A 13,621-nucleotide genomic window follows, 5' to 3' on the forward strand; every position below is an offset into this window, starting at 1 on the left:
GAAAGATGAGAAATAATGGTAGATTTCTATGTAAATCTTCACTTTTATGAATAAGATGAGCAATTTCTTACTATGAATGTTGGCTAGCTCTTAATTATTTACCTTTTGACTCTGAGAAGATAAAGTTTAAAAAAGTATGTCTTTTGCCAATGTGTTAAAAAAGTAAGGATGCACATGTAATCTTTTAAACCTCTTTTTCAAATAACACATTGTCTATATTTGAGTGTATTGCTCATGTATTTCGATAATTTTCACTTGGGATCTGAAGCTGAAAAATTATCTAACACTAAATGAAACCATGATCTAAGAAAATAGGATTTCTAACAAACAATGGTAATATGAGCCATTGTATTTCCTCAAGTTGTTAGAGGCAAGGATCAATAAGACAAGATGAATGTGAAGATGACAGCAAGAGTTAAGGACTGCTAAATTACACTCCAAATATTGACATAATAATTTCACATCCTTACGCAACTGTTTGGAACTACATGTTATTTTCTTTTTGATGTAGTTAATATATCCTTAAGAGGGTTAACAGTGCCAATATTTAATTGTCCAATAACAAGCATTGAGAGATGTTCACTTCCATTAGCCAATTTTTTGAGCTAGTTTTAATTAATTCATTATATAATTAGTCTTGTCAATAGGTAAGTCATTCTCTCAGTAGGCTAGGAGACATTCTTGTCTAGATAATGGGTTATATATATTGTTTTAGAATGTTAGGGTACTTCTTTATTGTTCCAACCAAATGATGATTTACCAGATTCATCTTTAAAGAGCTAAACTAGTGAACTCCCTCCCCAAGTATTGTTCAGGAAATCAATTTTTGGTTGCAGGCAAGAGGCACACAATAGTATCTTAAAATAAGAAGGTGATAATTTTATATTAATAAAGTAGATAATGCTTATCTAGACAACTAAAGATTTATATGATAGTTCTTATTTTGTATTAAGGGCAAACACATATTTTAAACATAAATATTTCAAATTAAGTAGCTTTTTAAATAATTTGGAACAAACAATAAATCCTTCATAATTGTTCATATATTAAAATTTTCCAAATGGAGCTTTCTTTTGTATCTATAGGGAAGATAGCTCTTTAAGGTTGGTAAATTTAAAATATTTACTAAAACATTTTTGGTTATACCTCTGTTATAAACTATATTACATCTACCTGAAGTATCAAGGCTAACACATACCTGTCACATAGAAAATTCACAATACATATATTTTGAATCTAAGAATACACAGTTTCAAAAAAATTGGCACTTCTTCCAGTACTTAAATTTGTCTGTGCAATTTAAAGTAGATTTAATATTGTCATTGATTCTTATATGATCATGTAAAACGTGATAATACATATATGCATATGAATAAGAAGTATATGTCTTCAAAAGTCTAAAAAATGATCATACAAACTGATAATATTCCTTAATTATTATAGGAATACATATGCTATGCTTTGGAAGATATGCTCTACATACCTAACAGGTAATGTTCTGTCTCCTTTCCTTCTATCCATTTCTCTTTGGGGAACAGGATACCAACGGAAATTCAGTTTCCAGTTAAAACCCCCATAAGTCATGTCTGACCCGGCCATATATTCAAAGGTATCATCACTAATCACATCAATGATGGGGCATACAACTGTTTTCCTGCAGAAAAATTAAAATCAGTTTACATATAAATAATAATTTAAATGTTACCTTAGCTTCTTTAAACTTAATATAGCTGATATGTTGAAATTTATTTTGTGACTTTAATTTGCCTTTATTTTCATGTTATCCTTTTTCTCTGTAAAATTGCTTCCTTTTACTGCATCTTACTTCAGTCTACTTTTATTCTATCATGTATAATCTAATCAAATATACTAATTGATCTTCAAGCTGACTTCCAAATGCATTCTAAATACTAACTCAGCGGGATGAACATGGTCTATTTTTCATAAAACCTCCACTCACAGCATGATTAGCAGAGCTTATTTGATATTATGCATCATTTTAGCTATAGACCACTGAAAATCAACAGCATGCGGGGAGTGAAGAATGAATGATGGCAAATTAAATCTGGTAGTTTGACTCTCAAAGGCAATAGGTAAGTTTAAAGAGATAGTTCAGAGAAAATCTTCATAGAAAAACAAACAAATGAAAATCCAAGAAGCAACGATAAAAATCATGATCATCAGTATAAGTAAATATTTCCTATGAATGACATTAGTGTCATGACAATTTCTGAGTGAATTGTCCTAGACTTATAGTTTACACTAAAATAAAAAAAAAAAGCTTACACTAACAATCTACATATTTCAAGATGGGAAAAGATAAGCAACTTCAGTTTCTGGTGTTTTATGATCCATTTTTTCTTAAAGTAAGAGGAAGAGCCAGGAGATTTGGTTTTTTTTTTTTTTATTTTATTGAAATATAGTTGATTTACAATGTGTTAATTTCTGCTGTACAGCAAAGTGATTCAGTTATACATATACAGATTTGATACTCTTGATGGTGGCTTTTTAGGGTAAGGAACTTTTCACCGTGGGAGATCATTAGGTACTCTTTTAATCCATGTTGTGCTTTCTCCAGTCTTCCCCTACTCCAGGTTTATATGTTTTATTATGGGATCAAGCTTTTGTCATCTCCACAGTAAATGTTCAAACAACTGTGCCTTGTTTGTAGCTAATTCCTAAGAGTAGAGCTTGCTTTTCATATAAGATAGAAGGTGAACATACAATTGAATCACCCATAGATGTAAACATACAATTGAATCACCCATAGATGTGGAAAGCAAGGACATGCTGTCCATTATTTATTCTGGTTTTGTAACACCAGCATCACCAACACTCATTTTCTATTTGGTCTTATATGCCACACAATTGGCCCATGCATAGAGTTCTCTGAAATTAATAGATTTAATTTAGCCTTGGAAAAGCTTCTTGGTAACTTTGGTCCTTATAAAAGCAATATCTTTCTCTCTTTCTTCATTACATTTAATAATTTAAATTATAGGGAGATGAAATTAGATCTAATAACCTTGAATAGGACTTTATTATCTAGTTATGGCAACTTTACAACATATAAGCAGGACAAGGCATTAGAGTTCATTATATGCAAATACAATCTAAATATGTTGTTAGATGAAAAAAATAAATGATCCATTCATGACCATAGTGAAACAATATTGTATTAAAAACTCACTAAGTTGAATACGAAACACATGTTTTAAAAAGCAGCATAATGTATGAAAAGCTGCCAGGAAATGAATTTAAGAGGTTCTAAGTTCATTATACTTTGCCAACCTTACCTTCCTGTGCATACTGTACAATACACAGAATGGAAAAATGTTATTAGCCATATATTACACTCAGTTGACTAAAAGGTTCCTACTGCTTTCTTCAACTGCTATGGTTCATTTTACTGACAACTTCTATCCATCTTCCTGGCAAGTACCAAATCCTGCCATTTATGTGATATAGCTGCACTAGCTCACACTAAGCAGCCCCTGTCTTGGAAGCTTAATTAAAAACTTCAATTCTAAAAAGACCTTTCGACTGTAGGTGAAATGACTATGCAAGCAAGGTGTTATGCAATGCTTTGTTACTATATCAGACAGCAATCAGCATAGCTGTCTTCATTAGGCGCTTAGGAATGACACTCATTTACCACCCATGTTTATGAGTATCTGCAAAAAGCCCACTTCATAGCATCATCATCAGAAAGAATTTCAGCTAACTATGAGGGTTCTTAATTTCTATATTCTTCAACTTCTCAGATTTCATAATATGTCTGTACAAAAGGACAATATTATTTAAATAATTAAACATTCTTACAGCTGTGCTTTCTATGCTTTTTTTTTTTTAAATCCTGGTTTCATTTCAGTGGGGTGCATGAGTGTGAGTTTATTTTTAAGATCATCAGGGTGGCTTTGGACTAGACTTTGAATAAGGGCACTGACGTAGTAAAGGGAAGACTGTTCTGGGAGTGGGAAGAACTAAATTGCTGTTCCCATCACTTCCAATAACTGGGACAAGCTATTTAACTCATTTGTTCCTCCCTATTATTAAATACAGACATGAATACCTTTATTACCTACCTCACAGGGTGATGGAAGACAAAGGTGCTTTGAAAATGTATTTTATAAAATATGATACTATTTTTGATTGGACTGATTTCCGTCACCTATAAAATGAATATTCAGCACATCTTTACTATTTGAATTGTTTGACTATTTCTTAATCAAATATTCAGGTTCAGCATAAATAAGCCAAGGTCTTTATTAAATAAGGAGTAGGGGGCCTACTTTTTTAAAAGCTAGGAAATAAACATTCTGAAAATAGCAACTTGGAAGAAAAGTTATGATGGACAGCTGAAAATGTCCTAACGGGTTCAGTCAAAACCCAGACAGACGTAACACATGAATTCTTACCTGTCTTCCTTTATTCTTGCCAGCAAGGGCTCCAACCATCCTAACGTGCATTCACAGTGTGCATCGAGAAAAGTTATGACCTGTCCTTTTGAAGCAGCTGCTCCTCGAAGGCGGGCACGTATTAACCCAGAGCGCTCTTCCATTCTAATAATTTTTACCGGCACTTCTAAATTTTTCACATAATTATCTAATGTCAACTTGAGAAAATCTGTAATGTGCAATAAGAATTTATAAAGTTTTGAAACTGTTTTAAGACAGAGAAGAGATACTGCTACCCAGATGGAAATTCAACATGCAGAAATGGTGGTAAACTCCTATCAACATTTTTTGCATTGTACAAAAGAAAGATGTAGAGATTTCATCAGTGAATTAGTATACGGTTCATTATGATTCTGTCACTTGGCTGACAAGGATAAGGATATACTAGGAAGTTAATATACCAGAATCTAATTTAGAAACTGGGCCACAATGGCAAACGCAATCTCCTTAATTATAAGTTATTTTTCTTTTACCTACACTAAAAAAAATAAAAAGACCAATATCCACAAAGTCATATAAATGCTCAGTCACAAGATCAACTGAGTTTGGAAAAAAAAGAAACACTTATGAAAGTCATTTTGGCTGATTTCTTAGGTTAGTAAGAACCATGGAATCATGAGATAAACTGAAAGAATTTGTTACTTGTTTCTGGAGTTGGTATATTAATGAAAATTTGATAGGTGGTTACAGAGTTAGTATAATTACAAGGAAAATACAGATCATTGCCCACTTACCTTTTTGAACACAGTTAAGCTTTCTAATTAAAAAAATATACAAAAAAAATATTTGTACCTCTTTCACTGGCATCATCTACCAAGATGACCTCAGAGAGTAGATAGTGTGGAGAACGATTTATAACACTGTAAACAGTTCTAAGGAGAGTGCTCCAAGCTTCATTATGAAATACAATGACTACACTTGTGTTTGGAAGTTCATCAGGGTAGACCTTTGTCTTGCATCTGGAAGAGAGGAAAGAAGAGGGACATGCTAAGAAGTTCATTTTTCATTCTGATCATTGTAATAAAAATATCCATTATGACACAACTTCAGACTTGAAAGCCCCTTACTACAGAAACACTTTATGATTATCTAAAATTATTTTCCTTTTAATATTTGCTGTGAGTAATCACTTGGCACTTTGAAAATTAAATATGCATACTTACTAATGTTATTTTAACTGATTTTATTTTTGACTAATTTTACATTAACTCCAGGGAACAAAGAGGCATGACTTACACAAGTCTAAGAAAGCTAAAATAGCATTCTGAGTCTATCAATAGAAGACCAGGTACAACAGGGACAGATGAATTCACTTAGTAGATATAATTGTCTTCTTTGTTTAGAAAAAGAGTTATTGTGTAACTCAAAAAGTCTTAAGAACATAAAAAGGCATATGTTCACAGGGTTTTGAAGCTTGTAAAACTGAAATGATTTTTCTATTCTAAAATCTAGTCACGAACGCTTCCTATTCTGTTTGAGAATGCCATAATCCATGTCTACTTTGAGGTAAAGATTTAGGGGCCAGGATACACTTTACAGATTCTCAATGAGTATACTATACAATCAAAATCGGAGATTATGAAAGGGTATAGGCTACCAGAACATCTCAAACTTTAATGTGCAGAGGAATTGCCTAGGGATTTGTTAAAATGCAGACTCTGGTTCCGAAGATCTGGGGTGCAGCCTGAGAATATGCAGCTTTTAAAAAGTTTCTAGGGGCTTCCCTGGTGGCGCAGTGGTTGAGAGTACGCCTGCGGATGCAGGGGACACGGGTTCGTGCCCCGGTCCGGGAAGATCCCACATGCCGTGGAGCGGCTGGGCCCGTGAGCCATGGCCGCTGAGCCTGTGCGTCCTGAGCCTATGCTCCACAACGGGAGAGGCCACAACAGTGAGAGGCCCGCGGACTGCAAAAAAAAAAAAAAAAAAAAAAAAAAAAAAAAAAAGTTTCTAGGTGATTCAGATGCTTCTGATCACTGGAGCACACTCTTTAGTAAGAGGTTACATCATAATTGTTATTACTTTTAGAACTTGATATTTTGAGAAAAACTTTTAATTTTGCTTATAAGTTAAAAGAACTCCAGATTTTACTTTTCAAGCCATCAATTGAAAAAGGTACATTTTGATAAATAACATGCAGTGTGTTCTAGGTGGTCATCCCAAATTTAACATGCAGATGGCTCTCACCCAACATTTAGACATTTCTGTCATGTACTGTTAAATCACTGTGATTACAGAATATTAAAAAAAGAATGTCACTGGGTATCCAGAACAGGAATAGAAGTTTATTCACCTTAGGTTATTTTTTCCTGTAAAATATTCTAAAGAGCTAGAAAATTAAAATAATTCCATAAAGTAAAATGAACCAGATACAGCCTGCCACCAATAAATGACCTAATCTCTGACACAAAATTAGCATCGTTAAAATTAGTCCCCTTCACAGGTGAGTGAAAAAAAATCCACTAAAGTGTGGGCATCAAAGGCATGTAATAAAAGTCTGCTGAGATTTTAATCATCTTTTAAAACAGTCTAAAATATCACCTACTCAGTGAAGTGCTCTGCAATATAGCCAGATAAGAATGTGCATGTGTCTAACCATAACATTTTTTCAGCAAATATTTATTTGAATAACATTCATTAAGCAGCCACACTATATAGGACACTGTGTAAATAAGAAAAATCAAAATGTAGGGGGTGAAAAGTAGGTTGATTCATAGTCATCTCTTCCCATTCTGGTAGCAAGATTCAAATGGTTTCTATACGCTTCATCATCACTTGACCTGTACCTCCAGGCAGTTCATCACTAAATGAACTTAGAAAGCTGTCTTGGTAAGTCAGAAAGGTTCTTGCCATGATTTTCCTCAAACCTCCATTCTTCTTCCTCAGCAAAACACCCCCTCACTTTCAGCATGCTGAACAAAATGTATCATAATCATTATCATCAATAAAGAAGTAAAGCTGGAGAAGCAGGCTGAAATCTGTCCAACAGTCAACAAATACTGGTTTAACCCAAGGATAACAGTCTATAAAGTCTACTTAGTATCATTTGGATAAAAATCATTTCTTTTAAATTAAATCTCTCACATGTTATACTAAGTGCTAATAAAGAAAAAATGAATGAGATATTAATTTAGATAAATCATTTAAGATATCGAAATAAAAGCAGACATGTAGATCCAGCTTCTTAAACTATTTCCGGCATGCTCTATTTTTGCGGTTAAAAAAAGTCCACTCACAAATGTTAATTTTATATTCATCATATGTGACGAAGTTATAATGAACTAATTTACTATTAATGTAGCTATTTTGCTTACTTAGAGAAAACTTCCACCATGTCATTATTTAATGTAGCATAAAAATAAAATGTGGTTAATATGTTATTAATTCTTCCTCTTCCTCCTATGTATGCAGTTATTTAGCAAAGAAAACTTTATATAATAATAAAATAATTTATAGGATAATTCTTGTTACATAAATTAATCATTTTCTATGTCAGTTTATCCAGTTATCTCAAGTGCATAGATACGTATGAACAAGAGTTTTTATTTTCATGGTTTTTAATGGATCTGTGACACACTGAACTTGAATTATTGTCCGTAATTCATCAAACCTATTGTTTCACCTAGGGTTAGATACATCATGATTTTATGTTCCACTAGGAGAGAAAAATGTTTCACTAGGAAAAATTTTATGTTCCACTAGAAAAATGTTGTCAAATAAACTATAATATAATGCTTTCTTATCTTGAATAGGCTCTATTCAATACCTAAGTAAAGCCTATAGAAAAAGCTTTTAAACTTATTTGGACACAGATTCCTATCAATATTTTCAGGTTTGCTTATAAATCAGTCACACTAGTTTCTTGTTGCTTTGAAGTTTCTTTCATCTATTCTAAGGGGATTTCTCCAGCTTTAGGTTGTATTGCTTAAATGAGAGGCATGCATTTAGCACGTACCTCAGTAACAAAATACAAAACAACTTCATCTTGTGAGTATCCTCCTTGGTACTATAAAGCTGTGCTTTGCAAAATTTAGCTGCAAAAGAATTATATTGGGATCTTGATAAAATTCAGATTCTGATTCAGTAGATCTGGGATGGGCCCAAGGCCCTGAATTTCTAATAAGATGCCTGGTGACGTGGACACTGCTGGTCCTGGGTTGACATGATAAGCAACAAGACTATGTAAATCAGTTAGCTGTTGATTAACAAGAAAATATGAAATTGCAGTCATTGCTCCAACCATAAATATTGGCTTCATCAAATGAAATATAATTTTTGCCACTGTTTCCTTGTCTTTCTGTTCAGACAATAACTTTTTGTTCTAATACTGAATCATATTGTAATCTTTCTGAAGAAATGTTGAATGACAAACTCTACACATACAGTACAAATACTGCACATAACTTAGTCGAAGTTTAACTATGTAAACGGCCATGACCACATTCACACAAACTTAAGGAATATTGCCTACATGACAACTGCCAGCTGGTAGACAATGTTTGTAACTAATCATTAACTGTAAAACTCATCCTGATTTCAGACATATAAAAGGTATAAAGCGTACACTTAGAACAGGTGAATACAATAATTTTTCTTTAGCCACAGAAAAGTACTAAAGTGTTGTTTGATGTTTTCAGGTTTTTTTTTTTTTAATGTCTTTAGTATCTACACTGGCAGAGTTTTTTTTTAACTGGCTGATGTTTCCAGAAATAATTAAAAACAAACAAAACAAAACAAGGAACCTATATGATGTAGGTGGAGGTAAGTACTTAAAATCAATAGATAGTTTGGATTTCTCTAATAATCTCTTCACCCTCACACATGACAACCTCCTTCTTCTGTGGTATTACAGGAAGAATTTCACCACTGTTCACCTCAGCTTTTACGTCTCTCATAATAAGATTAAAGTATGTACTCTGAAATGTGTGGTAGACATTGCTTGGTCTACACAGCTGAGTAAAGCTCAGAATCTCCAAAAGGTGGAATTGCAAAGGACTTTCAAAGTTGACTAATTCAAATATTTATTTCACAGAATACAAGTCTCAAGTCACAGAGCTAGTTCAATACTCTGCATAATAAAGTAATAAATAATACCACTAATAAAATAATTTATTATTTAATAATATTAGTAATAGTAATGATTTCTGCTCCATATTATATGCTAGATGTCTTAAATGATGTTGTTGGTATCTGAAAAATTAGAAAAAAAGCATTTTTATGCCTTTTTAAATAATTTATTTCTTTATAAATATCTCTAAGTCAAGAGAAGTAGATTCTCCTAGGATCATTTTATTAAAACTAAGCATAGAAAGACAGCTTTCACTGAAATTAGGTACATATAGATCAAATACTCTTAGCAACCTGTCTTTCGAAGATATTATTTCTCTTTTATGTGAACATCTAAATAGAACTGGAAAATTTGACATAATTGTGGGAACACAATGTGTATGTAATTAACTTTGAGAGTAAAAGTGGCAGACTGCAACAGTAATTTTCATCAATTTGAAAGGAATATCTGATACCCAATACTCAAATTAAGCTCCTGAAATCTGGTATTCCAATAAGATCATAAGCTTTATCATAGCAGCATTTCATATTTGCACTATATTTTGACATTCTAAATCTATAATAGTTGAAATAAAATGAAGGTTTATTTCCTTTTAATTCTGTAATAATATATCTCTGGCTCTAATTCTTAGCTGCACATAGGAATCATCCCATGAGCTTGAAAAAAAATTACTGATATGTGGGTTTTAGCCACAGAGATTCTGATTTAGGGGTCTGGGGTGTGGCCATGGGTAATGGGATTAAAAAGAAATCTCTCCTGGGGATTTGAATGTGCAGCCAAGGTGACAACTGTTACCGAAATGTATTTAACAGAAACACTGATATGATATACATACATACATGTATGTATGTATATACATACATACATATATAAAACCTTTTTGCTTACATCAACATTTTAAAATAGGATGTATAAGGTTAGTATCTCTTGTTGTGTTTGTATGAACTAAAATAAGGCACTATTTCCTTTAATTATAAGTACTGGAGTCAGAAAGTCTCTACTTCAATTACACTCTCTTCTGTCATCTGGATACATACTAACGTTCATCCAGTTTTCTGTGTATCAGCTGTTGATTTGTAAATATATGAGAAATAAATGCAACTGCTCTTCTTTGGAGAGAATTCGGGGGTAGAATCACTTTTCCACTGTCTGGAACATGGAAATAGTGAGATAGTGTACCTATTTACCATCTTTTTCCTTGGCTATGCCCACATTATGGGAACATAGACTGTTACAATTTGATTTTATCCTTTTCAAACCATATTGATGATTTCAGATAAGCTACTGGAACACAACATGCCACATCAAAGAAAAATTGACTACAAAATGAGAATGGGAAATCACAAAGGATCCATAATTACACAGTGGTTTAGTTAGATACAGTGCATTTCGGACTCCAAACAAAGGCTGTCAACACTGTAGTTTGCATGACTTTTTGGATCGCTGCTCAGTGAATCAGCGGCTACCTTTAACTGCCTCAAACAAAGAAGAGTAATAACAGTGATTTAAAATAAAGACTTACAAGTCCTCTATACACTTCTTGTTTTTAAGAGCTGTGGGAATTGCATTGAACCTTGCAGAATTATGTGTGGTTTCCATGTTTCCCCGTCATTAACATTTATATTCACAGAGAGAAATTCCATCATTTTCCAATGCACCCATGCAAAGAAAACTTGGGCAACAGGAAAGTGTTTCTTCCATAATTGAAAGCTTGGTGCCTCAGTAAAATGAAGCACTTAATTTTGCATGGGTTTCTATATGTTGGTTTGTACTTCCGTGGTGTTAAACTTTCCAAAAGTAAGTTCCTGTAAGTCACAATTACTTGACTATTTCAATTTTATTCTTTTTTTACAAAATCAAATTGTTCTTCACCTGTCCCAATCACCTTTATTTGAACATCCAGGTAGACCCTGTACTCATCCTTAGCCTATTTGCTATCAGATCTATTCTTTGCTCCTTCTGTTTTCTTCTAAGTATTGGGGTGGGGGAGCAGGAGAGTTTTTGAGCAGGATGCTTTTCCAAGACTCCCTTGCTTGTCAGTTTCTCTTTGAAATATGCCACGAGGACCTTGGGTGGAGAGCGCTGTGCAGCAGAAAGGAGGAAGAGGGAGCCAGGGAATTTCTTTCTCTCTACTTCCCTAATCCCAGAGAAGACTACTCAGCCCCTCCCCCAACCTTGTACTTCATATATGCCTCAATCCTTTTACTTATTATACTCTTTCACAACAAATACGTCTAATCCAGTAGACTAGGGGCTTCTTAAAAAGAACAGGGAAGGTTAATCTTATTTATCTCTGTGCTGCCAGAAACTAGCCTTCTGCATGTCACAAAATATATTTAGTAAGGGGTTGACGCATGAAAACTTCACCAAGAGGCAGGCTATTGTATTAATTATCAGATTAACTTCCCAATTGTAGTTTTTAAAAATAAATTTATTTATTTATTTCTTAATTTTTGGCTGTGTTGGGTCTTCGTTGTTGTGCATGGTCTCTCTCTAGTTGTGGTGAGCAGGGGCTACTTTTTGTTGCGGTGCGCAGGCTTCCTCATTGCAGTGGCTTCTCTTGTTGTGGAGCACGGGCTCTAGGCACAAGGGCTCAGTAGTTGTGGCTCACGGGCTCTAGAGTGCAGGCTCATTAGTTGTGGCACACGGCCTTAGCTGCTCTGCGGCATGTGGGATCTTACTGGACCAGGGCTCGAACCCGTGTCTCCTGCATTGGCAGGCGGATTCTTAACCACTGTGCCACCAGGGAAGTCCCCCAGCCATAGTTCTACACTATTATAATCTGAACTAGAGGCGTAGAAATACCCGTTTTTCTACATCTTTTTATATTTTCAGTTGGTTTTGGTTTGCAAGCTTCTACAGCCACGGCAAATAAATGAGCTAGGGATAGGAAAGAGGAGGAGTATCAGCAAATTGGTCTGCAAGTCATTTTATTATAACACATTCCCCTCAAACATAAGTAACATCGTTCTATTTTGATATACTGGAGAAGGCTCTGTGTCTGGAAAATCTATGTTTATCTCCTCATTCTGCCATTAGGATCTATGAGCAAACTCTTGAAGCTTCAGTTCTGGCATTGCCTAAATTGGAGTAAAACTGCTTGCCACATCTATACCACAGGACTTTTGAGGAAACAAATGGAATTATTAAGGAATTATATGAATGTAAGTTATTATTATGCTATTCTTATATTATCAAGTACTATATGAAATATTACAGATAAGGTCTTTGGTTCAGCCTCGCTGCTGATAGTATTCTGACCATAGCCATATTAACTTGTCTTTTATTCTTAGTTTCTATGGCCACGCATCCATTTTATTCCTTACTTCCAATGCATTTTCAATAACAGGTCTGGTGTCTAGACCATCCTGGCTTGAGAACTGCTTTATTTCTTTGTCCAGGGTAGCAGTGTGGAATAAAGGTCCTGCCTCTTTCGCTTTTAGTTCTTTCAAATCATTTATTGCCGTAATCTGAAATTTCTGCTGCTGGCTGTGGCTGCTTGCTATTAAATCTTCCTGCTTACCTTAATCTCTGCTGGAAGATCTCAAAGGGTCAATTTCTGCTGAGATCTCTGCTTGTTGCCTGCTCTTGAATATCCATGAGTTAGGTCTATCAACCTGTGTTCCCTCCTGTTACCAAAGCTGGAAGAGATCCCCACCCTATAGGTCGGTCTGATTATCCAATCCTGCATTTCTCAGCTAGGGTTAGGCCACCTCCTCCTGTAGTCAAGCTCTGATTTAAGAAACATCATAATAAGAAAGCTAGTACTAAGTGGCGAACATTTACTGAACTCTTAGTTACGTAGCAGACATTTTACTATACGTTTTCTATGTATCATCTCATTTGACCCTGAGAACTGAAATCTCCTGCAACCACACAGGTTAAATATCAGAACTAAGAGAAGGCTATGAACTCATAAATAGCTTCACTGCATGCTTCAAGAACTTCCAGAAAATAAATTTATTCAAACAATTAATTGGTCAAACAATCCCCTTTTAAGGAGAGTACGTTGCTTGGTTGTCTTCTCAGGACAATATATATCTTAACTAGACAAACTGCTTGCCTATCAGTTGACCTCAAGACGTTTTCCTCAATATGT

General features: G+C 34.2%; 1 protein-coding gene across 3 annotated transcripts in view; it reads right to left on the reverse strand.

The window, feature by feature from the left end:
• GALNT13 (polypeptide N-acetylgalactosaminyltransferase 13) overlaps positions 1-13,621 on the reverse strand; it is an 829,184-nt gene that overhangs the window by 222,934 nt on the left and 592,629 nt on the right. For all 3 annotated transcript variants that reach the window (XM_060151498.1, XM_060151496.1, XM_060151497.1), the window contains 3 exons: positions 5,250-5,416; positions 4,419-4,626; positions 1,484-1,654 (listed from right to left, as the gene is read on the reverse strand). In XM_060151498.1, the coding sequence (XP_060007481.1) occupies positions 1,484-1,654; positions 4,419-4,626; positions 5,250-5,416 (546 nt within the window). The remainder of the gene's footprint in view (positions 1-1,483; positions 1,655-4,418; positions 4,627-5,249; positions 5,417-13,621) is intronic.

Source organism: Lagenorhynchus albirostris, chromosome 6 (assembly GCF_949774975.1).
Source record: "Lagenorhynchus albirostris chromosome 6, mLagAlb1.1, whole genome shotgun sequence".
NCBI lineage: Eukaryota > Metazoa > Chordata > Mammalia > Artiodactyla > Delphinidae > Lagenorhynchus > Lagenorhynchus albirostris.